The following is a 25165-nucleotide window of genomic DNA, read 5'->3' as shown; positions in this document are numbered from 1 at the left end:
ATACCGCTTAATACATGTTTCAATATTATCCCGAAATTATTTTAATTCTAAAAAAAGGGGACATTTGTATTTGTATTGACATTTATCATGTAGGTTACATGATATTTACATTTGTTGTTTTGTGGTATATGCACAATTTGTGGAATATCATGCAGTTGAGACTCACTCCCACTTTTCAGTTATTAAATACTACTGCGATTCCTCGGGTAGTAAATTGTCAAGTGTTTGCAACGCATATAGGTACGGTTCAGTGTCCCATGGGTCTGTGCGCTCTACTGTTGACACTCTGTGTAAAAAATCAGCAAAAGCTGTTTCATCCAGTGGATTTGTAGTGTCCGGCACTACTACTCCGTCGTCATCATTGTACTGTGGTAAACCTGCCTGTACGTCCACACCATAAGTATTTAATTCGGTCTGGAGAAATGAAAAAGTAAACCAAATTCGAAACTAAGTAGATTGATTCCTAATAGATAAGACTTATATATTAGGAAGTGAGCAAATTCAAATTGCATAATTATATATGCCTTTTTTACCCAGCGAACAGAGTTTGCAGCCCTTTTCATCTAGAGAACATGATCAATTTTAGTAAGGTTCTGACTTCTGCACAAAATCTTTTTTCATGGTGCCTTATATGGAATTGTATGTATTACTCTATTTCGAAAAAGGCGGCAAATTTGCATAGCGACAAGAATAACTTACCTCAGAAAGATTTTCAAAATATTCGTTGGCAATAGTACCATTCTCGTGTTGTATTTGTTGCATGCCCATAATAAATTGTTGAAGAGGACTTTTATTTTCAGCTGTGCGCATCTTGTGATGTATCCAAGCGTTTGAAAATTTTGTAAGCATATCATTGATGACAGGCTTATAAACTTCATGAAGGCAAAAGAGGTGGCGTTCATTATCGGGATCAAGGATTCCGTCCGTTTCCATAAGTGTGAACAGGTCGTAGAACATGGATAGAACGGTTTGATATACATCTCTCCACAATCGCTCAATCCTTGAATTGTGAACACTGCGGCCAGTAATATAACTCCCACGAGATGGTCCTCTTGCTGGATGGCTCAACATGTAATGAGCAACATCACGGTTTTCCACACCCATATCCCCTCTAACTCTGGATGGAAGCCCAGTACTTGCATTGCACACAGCTCACGATCATCATAACTCGTGCTTTCACTTAACATGGTAATGACATCCTTGATAGCATTAATTAGTTCTGCTGTAAATGAATCCATAATGTATCTATATTAAATTGACCTAAAGGAAAAAACTATTCATCAGTGATTGCCCCCTCCCCTGAAAAAATGTAGCATATAGTATGCACATTGGGTATGGAATAGAAATAGATGGAATCTAATGTTAATGTGAGTTATGTGACATCCTTATTCTTTTCCATACAAAGGGGAGGGAGGGGATCCTCCTGTATATAATACATTTAAAAATTTTGCCATGTTGCCTGCCCATGACATTAATTAAGCTTTTAAGATTTTTGAATAGATTAGTATTTTCAAATGTTATATCAATGTTAAACAATTCTTTATAAAATGTTACAACACTATGTATGTCATGTATGTTGACGCAGATAATTCCTATATTAAAATAATTTACTCTAAATAACAAGGAGATATTGTTCAAGAACAGAGTATAAATCTTTGAACACATACCTTTATACTGAGATCTTCCAGGGGAAAAATATTTGCCAACAAAATGCAAAAAAGCTTGGAAAATGTCGCGATACAAAATAACGGTGTGCGAACGTCGAAGTGTGAGTTGCGGAAAGGACTTTGAACGATATCTCATTTCAATAAACATGCGGCAAATTTCCATATTTTGATTTTATTTCCGTAAAATTTCTTTCAAGGAAGTATAAATAACAAGATGGAAGCATCTTGTTGATTCACTTCACAACATGATGAATCAACTTACAACAAGACGTGTCAAGAACGCACAAGTTACGTCAAATCAAAATATGCCGTGTCATTTCACTTGGACGCGAATCGTTCCACCTTTGGTGAAGCCATTTCACATCTTGTTGAGTGATTTCACATTTATTTGAGTGATTTCACATGATTTTGAATCTGTTCACATCTAGCTGAACGACGCCGCCTTTAACTGGGCCGTTTCACATTGAGTTACATTGTCGCATATTAGATCGAATCGCGTCTCATCTGGTTGAATGGTGTCGAATTTAGTTGAGCTATTTTAAAACACATCGGATGGCTGTAAAAAAGCATGAATTATTTGACAGCTTACTGGGTCACTCTTATACGACTTGTTGCGTCACTGCAAAATACATCAAGTCATTTCACTTGGTCCATACGAATCAGTTCAATAATAGCCGAATTAATACACAGTGAAGTGAATCGTTTCAACTTTGAACGAGTCATTTCTTGTTTTGTCCAGTCATATTACTACAATATGTTCAAGCATTTCTAAACACATTGAATCATTCGTGTTTGTTATGAATGATTTCTGTTTATGTCCATTCATTTCACACGTGTAACATTTTTGGTGGTAACGGCCGCCCATAGAGCGTGCTCTTTGAAATTCGAGCTTTATTCGACGCATGGTATGCAATATGAGACTCGATACATAATACATGATGCTTTCCTGTGAACTCTTGCGACTTTTTACTCCATATTTTGGCGCAATATAAATAGCTTTTTATTGAAAACAAAACATAAAATATTTGGAAATTTCCTAAAGTGACAAGCATGTTACTTTACCTCCCGACCCATGGTAAAATTGTACGTTTACCCCCAAAATCTGGGGGTGACGTCATCAGCCCCGACCAGGGTCTTCGTCGCGTAGTTCCGCGCCCCGTGAACACAGAAGACCCTGGGTACGAGGTTGTATAATATAGAGAAACAAAGTATACAGTTATACAAATCGGAGCAAGGAGTGAGATCATTATATTGGCGACGAGAATGGCTGAAGGACAAGCCGAGCCACAAGAAAATATCACAGTAAATACGCAATCGGTTTCGCTACAACCATTGCCAGAGTTTAATCCAGACGCTGATGTTGGCGAAAGCTTAGGCACGCGCTGCGGCGCTGGAACATTTGGATCCAAGATTTCGAGATGTTCATCCTCGCTAGTGGGATTACGGATGAGAAAAGAAAACGCGCATTGCTATTATATCAAGCTGGCAAACGGGTTCGCGAGATATTTAGACAAATACCTGATACGGGAGACGCAACTGATTACGAAGCCGCGAAAACAAAGCTTCACGAATACTTCCAACCGCAAGAAAATCGCCGATACGCAGTTTACCGCTTTAGACAAGCGAAACAAGAACCGAACGAAACCCTTGATCAATTCCATACACGATTACGGACGTTAGCACAGACTTGCTCTTTCCACAACGCAGATTTTGAAATCGAACAACAAATTATTACGGCTGGGTCATCTTCACGGATTCGGAAAAAGGCATTAAGAGACCCAACATACGATCTGAAGTCTATACTCATCGATGGTCGCCGTGCCGAGATGAGTACATTTCAAGCGCGAGACATCGAATCAAAAGACACAAATACAGATCGTGTTAACAAAGTATCATCGAAAACAACATCGAAAACGTGTCACATGCAATTGCGGTGGTACGTATCCTCACGAAGGACAATGCCCAGCTAAAGGTAAAGAATGTCGGAAATGTCAAAAGCTCAACCATTTTGCTCGAGTGTGTCGAGGAAAGATGCAACGTCAGACAAAAGCTTTTCAACATGAAATGAAACCGAAACAGAAATACAAACGACCACTAAATCCACTAAATGAAGTTCAGAGCGAGACGGACAGTTCTGACAACGAATATTTATACACAGTTTCTAATGACAAGACCCCCAAAGTCAATGTTAAAGTATGCGGACGATCGTTAAAAGCTACCGTAGACACAGGCGCAACGATCAATGTCATCGACCGAGGTACATATGAGAAAATACCAGGAATAGAATTAAAGAAAACGAACATAAAAGCGTTTGCGTATACTGCTAGCAAGCCAGTAAAGTTCATTGGCAAGTTTGAGGAAGCTATTGAGACTCGCCGTCGAGTTGCAGTGGCAACTTTTTACGTCGCAGAAACGACAGACAGCAGAAATCTAATATCAGCAACAACGGCAGAGGAACTTGGCCTGGTAAGTTTTCATCTTAACAAAGTAACTGAAACAAAAGATCGTGAACTCCAAAATATTCTAAACAAACATTCAAAAGTTTTCCACGGGTTGGGTAAACTCAAGCAAGAGAAAATCAAATTAAACGTTGATAAAACAACAACACCCTGAGCACAGCCACAACGCCGAATTCCCTATCACATACGTCAGAAAGTCCAGAACGCGATAGAACAACTAGAGAAAGACGATATTATTGAACGGGTACCAGAAAACCAACCTACACCTTGGGTATCGCCAATTGTAGCAGTACCGAAAAAGAACGGGGACGTTCGTATATGCGTCGATATGCGCGCTGCCAACGAAGCTATAAAACGGGTACGACACCCTATTCCAACAGTTGAGGACATCAGTTTTGAGTTAAATGGAGCAACGTGTTTTTCCAAATTAGACCTTACACAGGCGTGTCATCAGCTAGAACTACACGAGGACAGTCGTTACATTACTACATTCAGTACACACATCGGTCTTTTCAGATACAGGCTGAACTATGGCACCAATGCAGCTGCTGAGATTTTCCAGTACACTTTACAAACCCAATTGCAAGGATTAGTCGGAGTAAAGAATATAGCTGATGACATTTTAGTACATGGCAAAACACAGAAAGAACATAACACAAACTTGAATAAATGTCTAAAACGAATCTCCGACAAAGGACTACGCTTGAATCAAGCTAAGTGTAGCTTCTTGAATGACAAACTGGAATTTTTCGGACAAATATTTTCCAAAGACGGCAGCAAACCTGACCCCAAACGTGTAGAAGCTTTAAAGAACGCGCCGGTACCCAAAACTATTTCTGAAGTAAGAAGTCTCCTCGGCATGGCAAACTACAGTGCCAAGTATATTCCGAAATTTGCAACCATTACAGCTCCATTGCGCCAATTAACGAAGAAAAATACACCTTTCGTGTGGACCGACATTCATCAGAACGCGTACAACACGTTAACTTCCACCTTAGCGTCAGCATCGTGCATGGCATATTTTGACAAAAATAAAGAGACACTGGTAACGGTTGATGCGAGTCCAGTCGGCATATCAGCAATCCTTTCGCAGAGAAACAAAGGAAAAGACGACGAGAAAGTAGTGGCATATGCGAGTAGAGCATTAACAGAAGTCGAACAAAGATACTCCCAAACCGAGAGAGAGGCGCTGGCTATTATTTGGATAGTGGAACATTTTCATCTATACCTGTACGGAAACGAGTTCGTTCTAATCACAGACCATAAACCACTAGAAGTAATCTATGGCAACAGAAACTCCAAAACTTCGGCAAGAATAGAACGTTGGGTGTTACGCTTACAACCTTATGCTTTTCAAGTAAGATACAAGCCAGGAGCTAACAATCCGGCTGATTAGCTATCGCGCCACCCAACAGGAAAAAGCTACGAACAGCAGAAAATGACTGAGGAGCACATAAACTTTATTGCTCGCTCCAGTGTTCCGAAAGCACTGACGATAGAGGAAATCGAAGAAGCAACGAACAAGGACAAAACCTTACGAGGAGTTCGGGCAGCTATAAAGCTCAACAAGTGGCACTACGAGGTAGTCAAGCCTTATAAACAAGTAAAAGACGAACTTACTGTGACAACAAAGGGCGTGGTTCTTCGTGGTTCTCGTATAGTGATACCAGAATCGCTACAGCAACGTGCGATTGACATTGCGCACGAGACTCATCTTGGCATTACCAAAACGAAATCATTAATCCGAGAAAAGATTTGGTTTCCGAATATTGATAAAATGGTACAAGCAACAATCGAGAAGTGCATTCCTTGTCAGGCAGTGGGTAAAGCACCACCACAAGAGCCAATATCAACGACAACAATGCCAAAGGGACCATGGGAAACGATACATTTGGATTTCTACGGACCACTTCCTTCGGGAGAATATACCTTCTGGTCGCAATTGATCGCTATTCCAGATATCCCGAAGTGGAAGTAGTACGCTCGACAAAAGCTTCTGTGGTCATACCCAAATTAGATCAAATGTTCGCCCGTCATGGCATCCCAACAACTATCAAGACAGACAATGGACCGCCTTTCAATAGTGCAGAATATAATCGTTATTTGACAGCTCTTGGAATTAAAGATATTCATTCAACACCTAAATGGCCCCAGGGCAATGCAGAAGCGGAAAGATTCATGCAGCCCCTTGGAAAAACGCTACGAACCGCTCACATTGAAAGAAGACCCTGGCAGCAAGAGCTACATCGTTTCTTGTTACAGTACAGGACAACACCACACTCTTCCACGAAAGTTCCACCAGCGGAATTACTATTCAACCGTACAGTGAAAGGAAAGCTTCTAGGATTGAAAAAGCGGAACATTGTTAACAAACACAATATTGCTAAAAAGAATGAAATGGAGAGACAGCGATACAACAAAGAATATGCGAATGAAAAAAGAAACGTAAAAGAGAGTGAAATTAAGATAGGAGACTATGTCTTAGTTCGTCAGGACAAGCAGAACAAATTGACTGCGAATTACAACAACGTTCCATACGTAGTCACACACAGATCGCATTCACAGGTTAAAGCAAGAAGCAAGAACGGACACGTTATCACACGAAATGTGTCTTTTAAACGCATACCAAAGCCAAGGGATGATACGGACAGTGATGACGATAATGAGAAAGAACGTCATCAAAAGAGGAACAATACCATCACACTACCAGCAGCAAAAAATGTTGGACATCAAGATCAAATACCGACACGACGATCGAGCCGAGTCAGAGGAAAACCTGATAGATTTGGACATTCAGTATATGATTGAATTATGTTTTGTTAAATGTTAATATTGTTTAAAAAAAAAAGGGTGATGTAATATACATAACTGCTATTTATAGATAATTAAGCTTGGACAATAGAATTAGAACTGATTGACAGTTAGAGACATACAGACAATAAGATAGAAAGTGTATGAGAGCGAGAAAATGTAAGAGCACATGAAAAGTAATATATATAATATAAAGAAACAAAATATACAGTTATACAAATCGGAGCAAGGAGTGAGATCATTATAGTCATATAATTTCAAAATGAAACTGAATATCGCACAGGGAACTCCCCTTGTTATTTGATATTCCATCTTGAAAACGTCACGTCTGTAGCAATGTCAATGAAGACGGGCCTAGTTTCCGGCAGATGATGAAAAAGTTTACACAGAAGTTTTCATATCGTTTCATTAATACTTTGTCGCCATTACCATTTTTGTTCTTTGATTCGTACACTAAAAATTGATTCATTAAATATAAAAATTTTGATTTTTAATTTTGTACGTTTCAACCAGGTCGTTGGTTTTGTACGAAACATTCCCGTACCGTATCAATCAACATCTCATTCAAATGCCTTTTGATTATTGTAAATTGGCGTGAAACTTTTTCGAACAAACTTCAAAAACTGTAAACTGCTCCAAATTTCATGGGATTGCCAATGTACAGCTATCTTATTGGGAAAGTTAAGGTGGATTGTTGGGCACGCACACACAAATTGCAATGACAAATCATAAACTTCCACTTTAATTCAATCTGCGAGCAGGCTAATCAAAAGCGCGTGGCTGCGAATTTTCTACGGGACCGCCCTTCGTGCTGGCATTATCCCTTCTATCTTTTTACCACTCAGCTGTCCCTGACCATCTCACACGTCATCAGCATTTCGATGAGGTGACCGCAGTATGGCAGACACATCACTGATTGTCACTTAATGCTTGCTAGGGCCGCATATATACCGCTTCGTTTGAGGGGGGGGGGGGGTGTACTGTATTTTATTATTTTCCTTCTATATCTGGATCAAACAGAACAGGAAGGGGTTATATCCTGCAGGGTGATGAGAAGCATGATACAAGAAACTTTTAAAATATCACATAATTAAATTTACGATAATTTTGCCCTAGCTGAAAACGAAATGAAATCTCGAGGTATACAGGGCCGTTGGTATTAAAATTATATATTATGCATTTTTTCAAAAGTTTTTTGTTCTCTAATAGTCTGTTTTTTGTCATTACTATCCCCCTATGAGGGCAGCCATATGCAAATAAGTTGTGAAACCCTGACCGGAAGTGGTGGTAGACTCGACTACCGGACAGCTCTTCGAGGAATTCAGTCATTTTCTTTGTATTATTGTGTTTATTATTTGTGATTTTTGTTTTTACTTGATATATAATATTTCTACAATCATTTCGGGTACGCCAAATGGCTTATTTTAATTAATTTAAGAACCGGTTATCAAAATACTTTGTTGTACCGCATATTATTGTATAATATGAAAACCCTTGGCCTTGGTGGAATTTCAGAATTCGCGATTTTAAGAATACGATTTCTCAGCAAAGTTGGAATTTCTTGGTAGCGCGACACTGTGACTGTGGGACTTTCATATACCTACAGACACAAGGGGCATTAATGTACGTGAGTACAATTCCTAGAAGCGAAATATTTGTCAGGGCTTTATTACATAAGGAACGTTTTTAGCCTTGGATTAAATATCTTATGCTTGTGTGTGTCTAATAATACAAACAACTATAAATCTCTGGGATTGAAGGATAACTTGTCAAACAGTTTGAGCTATAGCTGCATGAATGAAGTTAATCCAGTCTAGGCCCTCAAGTTGTGTATAGCTTAAACTTATATAGAAAATTGAAGCTTTGGTAAAATGTCAACCCTAAACTATAGTTAACCAGGCTGAATTAAACCCTGCGTTCTTAATGACACATGTAATTATTGTTATAACATCCTTGGCCAGAAATAGTTAGAAATAGCGGTAGCATTTTTTAAAATGGAAATCCTCAGAAGACAGATTTCTTGGGGTTTAAGTTTTAACTCCTCCAGAAGAAAGATTGAGGAATACAACTCCTGAAGAGTAAATTTCACCAATAATGCTCTTGGTGGAGGCTTACAATATTAATGCATAATTTAATAATCCTTCCACAATTGCCATATCTCTTATAGCCTTCTGAAGTGCTTACGTCACACAGTTTTCTATCTATACAATTTTGTCCCACTTGTTTCCCAGATTGCATTGCGATTCATTGTTCGAGACCGACATGACGTAAGCACCTCAAAGGTCTATTGACAGTCCCAAAATGCATGATTTGTTAATAACTTTCACCTGGATTGAGATGGAGAATTGCATTTTTCCCATTCGTCTATCACATATCTGCCAGCCGGTAATATATTTTTACATTTTTCTATACCGAGGAGTTAAGAACAACTTGAATTATAACCGACCTCACAGCTGATCCTGTAGATGTAAATTTTAATGACATTTTCTTTGAAGTTAAATCATACAGTATTATTAGCAGCTACATATGAAAATTATTCTTCATTTTAATTGCTATTTGACTGAAAATTTTCCAGTATACAGCTGTAAAATAATAATTTTTTTTTCAATTTTTAGCAATAAAATGTTGGATGCTGATTGGTTGATATGAGTATAGTATCCAAAATGATCTTGTTTCCAAGTTCATCTTGTCAAGATTGTTGAAGCAAAGATTTTGTCAATTTGGACAGCAGGATTCTCTATAATTCATTGTAAGTGCTTTATTAGGTAAGATTACTTACTGTGTGGTTTTCCTCATTGGACAGGACAGGTGGGGTAGTATATAGCACTTCTTCTAGAGGAAATATATTATACTGTGCGATTGCTCGATTAGTAGTCACGCATATATTACTTGATGTTCAAAACAGGGCAAATCTCGCAATTGCCAAATTTGCGACATTGGCGAAAGTTTAGCAAAGGTAGCAATCCATTGTCCTATTTGCACAGTTGGCCATTGCAAATTTAGAATTTGCCCAGTATGTCATTTTATATAGTACTGTGCTCTGCGGTATAATTATTGTCATGTATATACTGTGCCCTGCGGTATAATTATTGTCATGTATATAGATAACTAGTACTGTGAACTGCGGTATAATTATTGTCATGTATATAGTACTGTGAAATTCAGTATGTCATGTATATAATATAGTACCGTGCGCTGCAGTATGCCATTGTGTATAGTACAGTTGTATCATAAAAAACCTGACTGTTAGGTACTGATGCTTTTACTAAATTTAACACTGTTGGGCAGTGTTGGCAAATTTCGACATGTCAGCAAGGCAGGGATCTTAATCATTTTATACTGAGGAAAGATTGAACTACCATGCTCGTTATTGGTTGAGACAAAAATTTGTTGTTTTTTGAAACACACTCTAACACATGCACCTGGGAAGTTTTTGCGAAGTATTTATAATTTCAACTTCATAATAAATATATGGGACATATTCGCTTTCTAATTCTGACGTCACGGCTGAATGCTATGTCTTTTCAAAATTTATGAATGCAACATTTGCCTCACTTTCGTATTTTTGCGGTTGGTTCGACTTCCGGGTTTTTTGTCCTGTCCTAATTTCACGTGCTTTTCGTATTTTGCGATAATAAGCTGTTCTTTAGCACCGGGTATTTGGGCTTTCGTATTCGCTTGTTTATTTAGAAGTTGTAGCAAAATTGTATAGATTTTTTTTATCTTGAATTGTTTGAAATGAGTAAGGATTCTTATCAAAGTATTCGAATCTTGTAGTGTTTTAGCCATGACAAATCCGGAATTTTAATTTGCTCACAAATTATTAAAGAAACCGCATGAGTTCACAACAGAAATAACTCACTCTTCTTGAAGAATTTCAGAACAGACTTAAACTCGCTTTGCTTTAGGGATTTAGATACACCACAAGGATATTCTCTGTGGCAATTTAATTTAATAGATGTTGAAAAAGTAGTGGAATGAGATGTTGGCATTTTATTCTCTTTTTCAACGTTCTGCTTGACGTTCATGTTTAAATAGTCAGTTCAAACCTTCAGTTCAAGCCAAAAACTTTGAATCGTCAAATCCGTTTTTCTCTAATCAAAATAGGATATTCATCGAAGTTATATAAAATGGAGCAAAAACATTTAAATAGACTGAATGGTGTATATTATTCATTTAGCTTAAAACTATGAATGCTTCCTAAACTCTTTCATCTTACGTTATTTACGATATTTAGAGGATTTGACTGTATGTTTTCTAGAAGCCAAAATGTCCACTATACCGTGGGAAGACAACGAAAAACGAAACTATATTTTCATGGATGATATTTTTACGAATGTTGTAAGTGAAGAATTAAGGAAAATTTTTGTTCGGGAATGGAACAGTCGTTACCAGTCAAAGTTGGGAGCATGGGACAACACCAACATAAGTGGTAGTCAGCTGTTTAATTTGGAGAAATCACGAGCAAGGCCAAATAAGAACACATTCCAATCTAAATTTCACGACGGAGATACAAACGACTGGGATTGTTCTGTCCTCTTCGATGCAATTCTTTACTCCAACTCGATTGGTAAAAAAAGTCTTAATCCAACTGTCAAAACTGAGGTAGACAATCTCAGAGCATTAAGAAATGAAATTAAGCACATATCTGAAGGTAAACTCGCTGATCCGGATTTTCAAACCATGATAACTCGGGTGGAAAATGCTTTTCAATCTTTAGGACTTACAATAAGAAAAATTATTCAAATGAAAACGAATAGAAGCAGTTTTAAATCGTTTCAAGTTCTTCCTCTTAACCCGGATCATGAGGTCGTTCTACGTTCCGACAAGGTACATGAGGTGATAGAGGTTCTCGGAAGGTTACGCTGTGATAACGGAGATAAACTTACCTATTTCTATATCAGTGGGAATCCCGGAAGTGGAAAATCTCAACTAGCTAGGCAAGTCTGTGAAAATATTTGGAACGGTATTAATTGGCAAGCTGAATCGGTGTTTGTAATGACATTAGACGGAAGAGACGTTGATTCTCTTTTCTACTCTTATGAAGATTTCTGTCGTCGGTTAAATTGCAACGAAAGCGTATTAGGAGGAATATTAAGCTCGTCGAAGTCAAAAAATGAGAAAATCAAAGACCTAAGATCGCAAATGATGGTTCAAATTAGGAACTGGAAAAAGTGGTGGATTGTAATAGATAACGTTGAGAATCTCGAGCTTATTTCCTCACTTCTTCCTAAGATGGGCGATAGGGTTCTGAAAAATGGTCAAATCATATTAACGACGCAAAACAGTACTTCAGTCCCACCTGATAGTTTGTTTTGTAAGCATGTTTCATTGAGCCTGGGCATGAATGAGCATGATTGTCGCCAGCTTCTTGCTCTACTATCGAAAACGGATGGCAGAGATCCGATCTTAGATGAAGTTTCAGAAAGGTTGGATCGTCAACCTCTGGCAATGGCCGCAGCTGCAGTGTACATGAGACAAGTTCTCGATCCTGACTGTAATCCTAATTTTTCATGGCTAGACTATTTAGAAAAGTTAAAAAAAGGTAAAAGAAGATTAACAGAAGAACCTCTTCGCCGAATAAATTCTGCATACTCGTCCACAATGTCCGCAGCAGTGCTTTTAGCCGTGGAAAAATGTCAGGAAAGTAGTACGATTTTAAAACACACATTCAATTTGTTTTCTTTGATATCTTTTGAGCCACTGCCACGCGATCTTGTTCTAAAATACATTTTACAACAAGATAAAGAGTCCGATGACGAAGAAATTTTTCTTGCGATAAAGCATTGCTCCTTGTTTATTCACGTTGGAAATAAAGAGCGAGACATCCGCCTTCATCGTGTTGTTCACGAGGCAATCAAAGTAGCTTGTCATGGCAACGGGCGAAATATTGTGAAAGATGTTGTCCAAACGATGCATTATTTTGTGGATAGGGAAGATAAAATCAAATTAATACCACATTTGAAAACATTTAACACGGAAGTTCATGAATTATTTGAAGAGGATGCATTACATTCCATAAGTTTATTCTTTGAGCCAGCTGAAATTACTCCGATCTATTTATTTTTTGGGCAAACTTTACGTGTATTTTCCGAGTTTAGGCTGGCTATGGAATTTCAAAATTCCAACATGCGACTATGGAAGAACTCTGAAAAAGACGTTCATTTATCGATTATTTACAACGAACTTGGTTTTTTACATAATGATTTAGGAGATTTCAACGAAGCGAAAAATTATCTACAGAAAGCATTGGAAATTGAATTAGAGCAACGAGGACCGAACTATATCAACATTGCTTCTTCGTACAATAATTTGGGTACAGTATTTAGTGATAAAGGTGACCTTGACAGTGCTGAGAATTACCATCAACGTGCACTAAAAATTCAATTGGACCAATTAGGGCCAAACCATCTTCATGTCGCTTCCTCATATAACAACCTCGGTACAGTGTGTAGTGATAAAGGTGATCTGGAAAAAGCTGAGAAATATCATCAAAGTGCGCTAGAAATCCAATTACAACAACTGGAACCAACCCACATTGACGTCGCTTCCTCATACAACAACCTAGGAACTGTGTTTAGCGATAAAGGGGACCTGAAAAAAGCCGAGAACTATCACACACGTGCCTTGGAAATCCAATTAAAGCAATTCGGACCCAACCATATCGACGTTGCTTCCTCATATAATAACCTAGCTACTGTGTTCAGTGATAAAGGTGAACTTGAGAAGGCTGGTGATTATCATGAACGCGCACTTAAAATTCAGTTAGAACTATTGGGACCAAACCATATCGATGTAGCTTCTTCATACAACAATCTTGGTACTGTATATAGTGACAAAGGTGATCTGAAAACTGCCAAGGATTATCATGAACGCGCTCTACAAATTCAGTTAGAACAATTGGGAGCAAAGCATATTGACATTGCATCTTCACTGAACAACTTAGGAACTGTATGTAGTGATAATGGTGAACTGGATGAAGCTCAAGATTTTCATCAACGTGCGTTAGAAATTCAATTAGAACATTTCGGGCCTAACCATGTTGATATCGCTTTTTCTTACAATAACCTAGGCACTGTGTTTAGTGATAAAGATGACCTGGAGACAGCTAAGGATTTTCATCAACGTGCGCTGAAAATTCAATTAGAACAATTAGGTGCAAATCATATTGATGTCGCCGATTCCTACCATAACCTGGGTATGGTGTGTGCGGATAAGAATGAATTAGACCTTGCCATTGATTGTCATGAACGAGCACTGAAAATCAGAATAGAACAATTAGGAACAAGTCATGATGATGTAGCTTCTTCCTATGAGAACCTAAGTCGTGCGTGCATGCGTAAAGGTGAAATGGAGAAAGCTAAGGAATATCATCAAAAAGCACGCGAAATTAAATCAGAATTACCAGGACCAAGCCATAGCACCAGCGCTTCCTCTGTTGATGAACAAGGTTCCTCCTGTGAGAGTGAACAGAGTGAGGATGGGAATGATGAATAATGAGGAAGATTTTAAATGGGATTATTGTCAGGTTCACCACTGATTTTACGAAATGAAAGTTATTTTAATGTACAGAACACAAAACTAATTAATTTACTATTACATACTAATTCATTAATGTGCACAAGATTTCGACTTTTTCCAATTTTAGCTAGTAGAAGTAGTTTTTATCCTTGTAATGATCATCTGGAAATATAAAAACTGAGGTATATCACAACTGCTCTTAGTCAATTAGCGTTTAGAATTTACATTTGCATGCTGAAATAATTTATATAATATGACATAATAATTTTTGAATGTTCAGTTTTGAATGCTTTTAACCAGTGTTACATTATATCGTAATATCATGTAATTATAATATTGTATATTAGATGAAATTTAGTAAACTTAGATTTACATGCATGAGTAAGCAAATAAATTATTTATATTCAGAACAGGTTTCTTACACGCATGAGTAAGCAAATAGTTATATATCCACATGCACCTTATCCTACAAACGTGTAACAAGGCCTCGGCCACAAACAACGATAGCGTGTGCTGCAACGCACTGTATTGCGTAGGGGAAATGACTTCTAGTTTTATAGTTTCTTCTCCTAGCAAGCGTATAAAGTCTGGGAACAACCAGACAATTCATGCATGATTCATATAAGGCATTAGCCTGAATAACATCACTGTGAACAGAAATACTGCTAAATAGAAGAAGGCTCAATCTATATGGCCATACACCTGACGATGTTAATTTAAACTGACAAAATGGATTTCGAACTACAGAGCTATTCGCTGTTCAAGTTATCAGTCAACGTTTGAATTATGTTGATCAGACCAGATAAGTTATTATTAAGAAATAGGATAATGTTAATCTACTATGTTAAGTTTAAATTACTATCGGTTCACTAAAAGTTTTAAGATGCTCAACACTGTTCTCACTTTTTGTTCGTTCTCACCGGCGAACTTAACACCAGAGTCCTGACTTTGAGGCACGGGGAAGGGGCATGTGCGCTTAAGGATGTCGGGCGATATCCCCACCGATGTGTTCACATATCCTTAGTTACACATTTGATTCACCACGCATTGTCAAAAGGTTTGTTCCTTGGAAACAAGTGCGTAGATTTATATCAGATTTCTCTCAGAGTTGTTGCTATATATACACTATAAATACCGGTAACTCGGAGGAATTTTGTTTTAAACTAATCCCTATATTTGTTTACATTTTTTAGGCAAAGCCAATCACAATACCTTAAATTTAACTTAATTTAATACTTCATGTAAAATGGTATATATTGTAGCTTTTCATCAAAACTTATGCATTCTGATTGGGTTATTGAAAATGTATACAAACTTGCTGATTGGTCTAAAACGAAATTCCACCTTGTTGTTCTCGGTAATATATTTAAAGCTTCGGGGAATATCAAACATTGTTTTCGGCAGACGTCCAAACTCGGTGTACGTGATAAAGGCAATTCCAATCAAATCGAGGTAAGTATTTTTTAATTATTTCATTATTACTGTAGCGAAGTCTCAATATATGCGGGGTCTGTTGTGATCTGAGAAAAATACTTGGATGAAAGTTGTGTGCAGTCACCGGGACATATAGCTATAGCATTATAGAAGTAATAAAATATATTTGACGATGTATTCTTCGGACAGTAATTGTTTTAACTATTATAGACTCCCACTCAGTGCCATGTTTTGTTTAATCCGCGATTAATTGTGTGGAATTATATCATTGAGACTCGAGTTTACTACTCAAAAAAGGTATAAATTTATCAGGCCTTAGCATAAGCATAGTCTGTGTGCATTAGTGCATTAAAATTTAAAGGCGTCTGAGCGGCGGTGATTTATGTTCCAATGTATGAAATCGCGTCTTTCGATTTATTACAGGTTCACACAGGTTTTGAGATTACAATCCACAGAGTAACGCATATCTTATGATTTATCACAGTATTATTTCCTAAAATATTCTAGCCTTTCCAATCGAAACAAACACGATAAAAGATATTTCAAAATAATTCTATGAAATACGATGAGGGCACTTAATGATATCTATCAGATTAATGTAGAATAGTATTCCTTACAGCATGCACTGATGCATATCGATTCTTAGAAATCACTTTCAAATATTCCAAAGATTTTTATCTCCATGAACATTATTTTTTATGTAACTTGTTGGGAAATAGGACAAAAGAGTTAGAAACTGTCAAATATCAGATATTGTATTCGATATTGTAGATTTAATTTTGCATGCATTTGTATATATTGGTATCAATTCCGCGCGGTATTTAATTTTATTTCATCAGACAGAATGCTTTATTGTTAAGCTTTAAACTGCTTATCGCAAACCAATAGCAATGACCACTTGGACTTTGGCAACGATAATTTCACGCCATTTTCCAAATACATAGATTCAATGTACAATAATATTCATGAAGTTTGCAAGACGTCTCCTTCCGAGTGATATACTTTTGTTAACAGTTCTGATCATATAGCTATATGGTATTATATATGTAGTTTCACGATTCAAAAATATTAGTCGGGTCTCGATCAGGATAAAACTGATCAGGCCTTGGGATGCACACATATAGTGAGTGATCGAATGAGTGCGCGCATGTCATCTTAATAAAGTCATGCAGAACGGCACGAAACTCCTGTATGTTTTCAACGAACCTGTCACAGTTTGCGCTGGATATTATTATATAAGCTATATAATCTGTTTAATAAAAAGATTTGCTTCGACTTGCAAAACGGACATTTTAAAAAAAACCGTCTGTATTGAGCCACTTGAGCATTTGGATGTTTGAAACAGAGATTTGATTGGATTGCGGAAATAGTTATAATTATCTAATAAATATGAAATTGTGTTCTCGAATTTATTAGCTGTTACAGGTTCGGGCTCGTTATATGTATCTCGCGGACATTAAAATCCACAGACCTCTGAATATATCTTATCATCGAATATGATTTAAAAGAAATGTTTCTAAAGTTAACATGTTATTTGTGTAAACATCTTTTTTCAAACATTTTCGGTCTTGCACGATCGATATAAGCGTGATAACTGTCATTTTAAACTTTCATATTCCTGAAACTTGCGAATTAAAATGTTTTAATATATTTATACGAAACATGATATCCATGCATGTGCAATGTCGATATTAGATAGATAATATAGCCTGTATTATCATAGAAAAACTTGAAACATGCATACGTTTAAGTTTCATGTTTTTCGTTTAAGTTTATAATATAGCTAGTATAAAATTTTCTGCTATTTACGCCATAATGAATGTAAGTACTCAAAATTATTATAAATATGAAAAGACTGTTAAAATATTAAACTGTATCAAATGACTTTAAAATTCCTTAAAAGGCACTAGCTGTTGTATATCGATTCTCAGTAAACTTGTGGGCTTCGAAGAACATTTGGAGCGAACTTTGTTATGGATCATTTTGACATAATTCATTGGGAATTTGAAGAAAACGTGTTTGGCTTGAAACCGTGCATGTATATGACATGCATTCATACTTACTTACTTCTTTATGTGATCAGGCGGATTGTTTTTTCATATTTGCCTTGCGCAAACCTATATGACTGACCGCTTGTGTTAAAAATAAGCAACATTTTAAACAGCTGATATAGCTAATCAGCGATTTTAAAATGCACAAATATGCACAGTTCTTAGTGCCGAATGGAATATATTTATGCCAGAGATTGTGATAAACGTGCGATAAAACTTGCCCGGACGAGTCCGGTGAGAAAGTGCAGAGCTACAATTGTTTCGTTTATTTTGTCAATCTGTGACGATTATTTTTTCTCCCTAATTTTTTTCTAGAATTTAGAAATATTCGAGCACTGCATGTCTTTAAAGGCGCGAAGATTTTGGGTAAAAGAACAATTTTGTAGACGTTTTCGCTTTTTACAAGTGAAATCGAGGTTTGTATTGAATATTGATTGTTTTTAATTTTTCGGTCACGTCTGAAGAGGTGATCTTTAACCTCTTTTTAGTTGTATACACAGATATAAGATTACGCGGGATAAATGTGCAATCCTTCTCATAACTATATATACCAGCCTTCTCCTCCTACGCGAAATTTTGATGAACGCTCTAAAATGTATAATGTAGTTATAATGCAGATTCAAAACTCAATTGATAGGTTAAGACCTTTAGCATATAAGCATATTCTTTGTGGTAGCTATTTGAATAAGACCGAAATTGAATAAAGTCTAGATTTTCGACACACGTTTTCCCTACAAAGAACTCACGTGAAACGCAGATTTAAGCTTCTCTGAACCCGACGCACGCCACCAAAAGCCAAGCGCACACGACGCGTTTTTTGTCGTACGATTTTATTTACTTTCTAAGCCACAAAAATCGCGTCATGCATGTGCGCCTGGCTTAAGCATGAATCTTACATTAGCTACCATCGGCAAAGCGAAACAGGCTAAAGTCTTTTAAAAGATTTAAATTTCACGATAGTGTAAATCGAAGCTTGTCAAAGTTAATATGTACTTCAAATGAATAAACGAAAGCGGATTAAAATTATTTCCATTATTTTTCAACCTAAAGAAAACATTTGACCTTAAAAAGTGTACACAAAGTATGTACAGATACATTATTTTAATACCTTGGACATATAGAGCTGCAATACGTTCAAATGAAAAGGTAGAACTATAGCAGTGCGATAATAAGATCTGGTCCAATATAAACAGGAAAATATTTTCGAGCTGTCACAGATTAGCGCAGTTGGGGACAAGTTGTAGTATATTAATCCGCAGTTTAAAATACTTTAGATGAATGTTTTTCTGTAGACGTCCTCACTTCTTACAAGTGAAATTGAGGTTTGTATCGAATATTGATTGTTTTTATTTTTTCGGTCATGTCTTTAACCTCCATGCAGTTGTATACACAGATATAGGATGACGGGGAATAAATGTGCAATCCTTATCATAACTATACTGATGTTCTAGTCTTCCCTTCCTACCTGAAATTTTGATGAACGCTACATTTGTATATAGTTAGCTATAATGCAGATTCAATTTATATGTGAAGAACCGTTTAGACCTAAGCATATATAAGCATATTCTTTGTGGTAACTATTTGAGTAAGACAGAAATTGAATATCTTCTAGATTCTTAACATTTGCTACCATCGGCGAAGCGAAACAGGATAAAGTCTTCTAAAAGATTTAAATTTCACAGTAGTGTAAATCGAAGCTTGTCAAAGTTGATAAGTACTTCAAACGATTAAACAAAAGCTGATTAAAATTATTCAACTTAGAGGAAATATTCTACCTTAAAAAGTATACCTAAAGTGTACATAGTACAAATACGTTATTTTAATACTTGGGTCGTATAAACGGCTGCAATACGTTCAAATTAATAGTAGTGCGATAATAAGATCTGGTCCAATATAAACAGGAAAAAATATTCGAGCTGTCACAGGTTTGCGCAGGTTCGTGCAGGTGGTATTTTAATCCAGAGTTTAGATGTATGTTTTCTCAATGATCGAATATTTTTCCCCTAACTTGTCAACTTTTGTACCCGCCAAATGTATTACCGAAGGGAAAAGGTAGTTTTCAGGTATATAAGAAAATCATACGAATTTAGTAAATAATATTAAATGACTAATGGCACTCTTGGTAGCCTATATATTTTGAGAGATATATTCCCACATATTAGCGGATTATCCCTACACGTACAGTATTGGAATAAAATATGGAAACACTAAAGTTAGGTTTGAATTATAACAAAATTTAGCTAATGAATTAGGTTAACAAACTACCACAATCGTGGGACACAGATTCAGTGAATAAATACTAAGTGCATGTACTACGTTAGTGCCCATTGGTAAAAGTTCACAACAAAGAAGAGAATGGCCCCTGGGAGAGAGACAACAGAAGTACAGAGAGTACAAATGAAGATTCTGAGGGATGAAGGCTACTCATTCAGGAAGATTGCTGACAGGATGAATGTGTCGCCGAGCACAGTGTATAAGTGTGTCCAGCGTCATGAACGGAATGGCAATTTCAGAAACACCACAGGAAGAGGAAGAAAGAAAAAACTGTCAAAATCAGACGAAAAGTACCTGAAAGTGACGTCATTAAGAAACAGACGAATGTCCAGTAAGGAGCTGGCAGGAAATCTGGAAGCTGCGACAGGGAAAAAAGTGTCCTCAAGGCTGGTTCGAAAGATCTTGACAGCTGGTGGTCTTGGAGGTTATGTAGCTGTGCGAAAACCTTTGCTGCGAAAGGGCAACAAGCAGAAAAGATTGTTATGGGCCAGAAAGCACAAACAGTGGACGTCCGACCAATGGAGAAAAGTCATGTTCACAGATGAGAAAAAGTTTGAACTGTTTGGAAACAATTTGCGGCAGTATGTGCGGCGACGAAAAGGGGAGAGGTACAAGGAAAACTGCGTTTTACCAACCGTGAAGCATGGCGGAGAATCTCTACAAGTCTGGGGTTCCATTACGTACAGTGGGGTGGGCAGTCTGTACAGGATCACTGACATCCTAACGGCAGCCAGGTACAAGCAGATACTCATCCACCACGCTGTGCCCACTGGGCGGGCTCTTATTGGCAACAGCTTCGTTTTTCAGCAAGATAACGATCCCAAGCATACAGCAAGGGTAGTCAAACGATACCTGGAAAACAAGACACGAGATGGCAGTTTGACTGTCCTAGACTGGCCGGCCCAGAGTCCAGATATGAACATCATTGAGCAAGTGTGGACGTACATGGAGCAGGAGAAAGTGAAGAGAGCTCCTGCAAACTTGCAGCAGCTGTGGGAGGTGTTGCAGGACATCTGGAGAACTATTCCTGTTGCCTTTATCCAAAAACTTTATGACAGTGTTCCCAGTCGTGTCAATGAACTGTGTAAAGCTAAAGGGCTTCACACTAAGTATTAAAGTTCAACTGTGTGGAAGTCTAGCGTTTGTCTTTTTCTTATACTAATATTACATACAATTCTTGAGTTACAATAAAATTTGTTTGCATGTCACAGAAAATATCACGGAATGTCTTATTAATGGATATTTTATAAGATGTTTCCATATTTTATTCCAATACTGTATTTTGTTTCTTATTTTATCTATAATCTGCATGCATTAATGCATGTCAACATCGATTCTCACAAATTGTGTCAAACTCCTGGGCTTTAAGTAACAGTTTATGATTATTTTTTATCAATTGAGGATGCAAAATTTAGTGGGAAATAGCGCAGAAATAATTGAGGCAAATTTTAGAAACCAGAGCGTTATATATAAAAAGTATGGACCCAAAAATTGCCTTTTATATCGTTATTACTAATTGTTCAGTGCTAATTATATATGCATGTGGTACTTTTTATATATGTTTGCCTAGTTGCTGAACTATTACAATTAAAATCGGTACCATAATAATATTTTGGCGAACTGTTAATATAAAATACTTATGAGCTGTCTCACACAAACAGTCGCTATTTTACAAACGAAATACAATTCTGTTTGTTCATCTCCGAGACAAAACTGTTTAGTCAGTCCTCAAAATATTCTCAAGTTAGCTTTTATACCTTTTCAGTTATCGTTCACAAAAGTAACGGCATTGAGATTTTTCGTTCGCTAAGAAAAACGTCAAAAGTTGTGCACATATTTATAAATTATTCGGAACAATGAGAAAAATTTAATACATAAATTTTATCCAGTATTCCCATAATTAGGTGTTTGATTTCATCACTCACGTTGAAGTTATGTATACTTTTATACAGAGATCTGAACAGTCAGCATGGATTTCATTGAGAAGAATATTGATATTCTGTCTTTTGATGGTGGTGGAAGCCGAGGTATCATGGAATTGTGTATCCTGGACGATGTTTTCCGATTGGCAACAATCGTGTTAAGACGACCAGATACTGTGAAGTCTTACCTTCTAAACGATGAAAACGATGAAAACGATGAAAACGATGAAAACGAAGAAACTACTTTGACATCTCTTGAAATTCGAAAACGGTTAATCGATGATATGAAAGCAGTTACCGACCCGATTCATCCCACAGACGTGTACGAGATGATTGTTGGTACCAGCACCGGCGCACTGATTGCTTTTGGTTTGGTTGGAGGCAAAGAGAGTGAAGATGGTGAAAGAGAATCGATGACTATCGAGGAGTGTATTGAGATGTATCTGAAGAAGACCAAAGCGATTTTTGCTAAGTCGTGGTCTCACTGGTTTCTTACACACATTCCTGGTTTGTCCAGTATTCCGGTTACAACCTATTCACAAGATAACGTTAAGAAAGCACTTGAAGAGCAGTTTGGTGAAAGTAGCCTAGAAGATTTCCGTAATATCAATGGTTCAGAATGCGTCGCCGGAGCTGTTGCGAGGAAAATTGGTAACGAGGAAGAATTGATTTTGTTTGATACCAGAAGCGAAGACTATCGTCTTTATAAAACTTACCAGGTTTTGCTTGCTACTTCTAATGCTCCAGTTTACTTCCACACTCCGGTCAGAATTGGCAACAACGAATTTGTCGATGGAGGTGTCGGTGGGAATTGTCCTTTGGCACAAGCCATTCCGAGAGCAAAGGAGCTATTTGGAAAAGATGGTCAAGAAGCTAAAATAACGTCAGCTTTATCAGTTGCACCTCCTCGGTCATCCAAAACAGAAATTCCCCATCGATTTCAGATAAAGTATTGGTTGAATTATTTCGTAAACGAGTCGACCGATGGATACGCAGTTTTCAGAGAGGTCGTCAAGCGCAACGGTCGCCAAAAAACGTTGTTTCACAGACTGTCGCCACGAGGGGAAGAATTGAAAGCGTTCAAGCTTGATGAGATTGATGCGAAGAAGATGCTGGATGCAATGGAAAAGGAGAAAGTTCAAAACGATATGTTCCTTATCGATGTGATCGCAACTGCAATGGACGTCGTCTTTACGTCTATCGACAAAGTAAAAGATTATGACGAATCTTCTCTCACGGTTGCTGCACAACTAGCTCGAAGTGCAGGAAGTGCCTACAAAAAGAGAAAAGAATATGAATCTGCGATTGCCTCTTACAAAACAAGCTTGCGTCTGTTTAAGAAATTTACTAGTGAAAGCAGCATAAGTTTTACCATTTCCAAGATATATTATGACATCGCGAACTGTTTGAAAGAAAAGGGAGACTATCAGAGAGCAATTGAATTGTTGAACCCGACCATTGAAGTCCTCACAAACCGTAATGACGAAAACAGTGCTAAACTGCTTGTCGATACCCTGATTTGCCTAGCAGATTGCTACCTTTCAACATTTCGCTATAGAGATGCGGAGACTTGTTTGCAGAATTTCTTGGACAAAAACGTCATGCAAATGGACAAACTCGTGAAGGCGCTCAATTTCATGGGTTGGTGCAAGCAAAAACAGGGGAAGCTCGACGAAGCTGTCAAAATGTATAAGAAGGCAAGCAAACACCTTCCAGCCAATGATACCCTTGATAAAGCAGAAGTGATGAATAACCTTGGATTGTGTTTCGTATATCTTGGAATGATGGATAAAGCTTTCCAGTCCATTCGCGAAGCCCAGGAAATGAGAAATCGCCTATCCAAAGATGAAGTCGATCCTTTAGTTGCAGAGTCTCTCAACAATGTTGGATGGTGCCTGCTTGAGAAAGGTGATTACGATGAGGCGCACGAAAATCTAAAGAAAGCTCTCGAAATGTACCAGAAAACAGAAAACGAGATTTTCATTTCAATCGTGTTGCAAAATTTAGCACGATGCTTGTCGTTAAGCGACAAAGATCATAATCTTGCCCTGGCTTATGCACAACAAAGTTTGGAGACGATGAGAAAACATCTAGGTGATTTACACAACCCTGGAATTGCTAGAATCCTGGGCATCGTTGGTTTGTGTCTTTACAAAGCAGGAAGATTTAGCGAAGCCAAAGAAAACCTTCTGGAGTCGTCGAGAATGATGAAAAAGTTGTTTGGTCCTGAGAGTCATCCATGGCAACTTGAAGTTTACAACATACTCTCAGACCTGTATAAGAAAGACGGCAAGCAAACGACAGCGCAATATTACAAAACAAAAGCCAAGAATATTACCGACAAAATACAAGAGATGGCCAAGAATATTGGCGAATGATAACAATTTCATCTGTAACAATGCATCATCAAATTTACGGCCGCCCACCTTAATTATACTCGAGTAATTTTTTTTACAACAAGTGATTGTGATTTTTGACAGGTTGTTTTTCGTGAAAAATGGTGGTATGTACGTTCTGCAAATTTTCTGGATAAATTATTTTCCACTGTCCGCTGCGTGGCAATAGTTTTTTTATTACAGGCATTTGTGTGGAAAAAAAACAAGGGCGGCTTTCCAAACGACGCAATTTTTCTTTAAATTTGCACCGCAATTCTACTTCAAAGACTTATGTGAATTGGTAAAAAATATTCAAAATTTAAATGAAAGGAGCGTGTATAGAGTGTAATAAACACAAAAGTTTTATAGTTCCATCCCTCAAAAGTAGAATTGTAAGCGGGCGAAACAAAGCTGTAAGTTTTGCTATTGTTTAGTGATCAAAATTTTTGTTCGCTCAAGTTTCTTATAACAATAGAAATAAAATAAAACATCTTTTAAAGACAAAGGAAAATTTGCACATATATATATATATAATGTTAAACCAATGATCCTTTTAAGAGAAAGAAATATCTGCCACCATTTTTTGCAAGTCTAAAATTAATAGATGAAATATGTTCATGTTATTGAACTGGAAAACACTGGAACGTTATC

General features: G+C 37.2%; 4 protein-coding genes across 4 annotated transcripts; 3 read left to right on the top strand and 1 right to left on the bottom strand.

Annotated features, from left to right (window-relative positions):
• Nucleotides 1-9: 9 nt before the first annotated feature.
• On the bottom strand, nt 10-1124 carry LOC114525966. The gene is made up of 2 exons (XM_028547433.1): nt 700-1124; nt 10-414 (listed from the first exon to the last, which is right to left on the bottom strand). The coding sequence occupies exons 1-2, from the start codon at nt 1102-1104 to the stop codon at nt 190-192; spliced, it is 630 nt and encodes a 209-aa protein (XP_028403234.1). The 5' UTR covers nt 1105-1124; the 3' UTR covers nt 10-189.
• Nucleotides 1125-6001: 4877 nt separating this feature from the next.
• LOC114525911 (uncharacterized protein K02A2.6-like) lies at nt 6002-6934 on the top strand. Its single transcript, XM_028547370.1, has one exon. The coding sequence runs from the start codon at nt 6002-6004 to the stop codon at nt 6932-6934; it is 933 nt and encodes a 310-aa protein (XP_028403171.1).
• A 2624-nt stretch (nt 6935-9558) lies between these two features.
• On the top strand, nt 9559-14749 carry LOC114526026. The gene is made up of 2 exons (XM_028547521.1): nt 9559-9686; nt 11199-14749. Exon 2 carries the CDS (start codon nt 11207-11209, stop codon nt 14432-14434), a length of 3228 nt encoding a protein of 1075 aa, XP_028403322.1. The 5' UTR covers nt 9559-9686; nt 11199-11206; the 3' UTR covers nt 14435-14749.
• A 3533-nt stretch (nt 14750-18282) lies between these two features.
• Nucleotides 18283-24733, top strand: LOC114526040. Its single transcript, XM_028547534.1, has 2 exons — nt 18283-18359; nt 22170-24733. Exon 2 carries the CDS (start codon nt 22187-22189, stop codon nt 24515-24517), a length of 2331 nt encoding a protein of 776 aa, XP_028403335.1. The 5' UTR covers nt 18283-18359; nt 22170-22186; the 3' UTR covers nt 24518-24733.
• The last annotated feature ends 432 nt before the right edge of the window (nt 24734-25165 follow it).

This window comes from Dendronephthya gigantea, unplaced genomic scaffold, assembly GCF_004324835.1.
Source record: "Dendronephthya gigantea isolate DGI-Jeju-01 unplaced genomic scaffold, DenGig_1.0 000036F, whole genome shotgun sequence".
Classification (NCBI taxonomy): Eukaryota; Metazoa; Cnidaria; class Anthozoa; order Malacalcyonacea; family Nephtheidae; genus Dendronephthya; species Dendronephthya gigantea.
The sequence above is the reverse complement of the archived record's forward strand: the minus strand, read 5'-3'. Positions and strand labels throughout refer to the sequence as shown.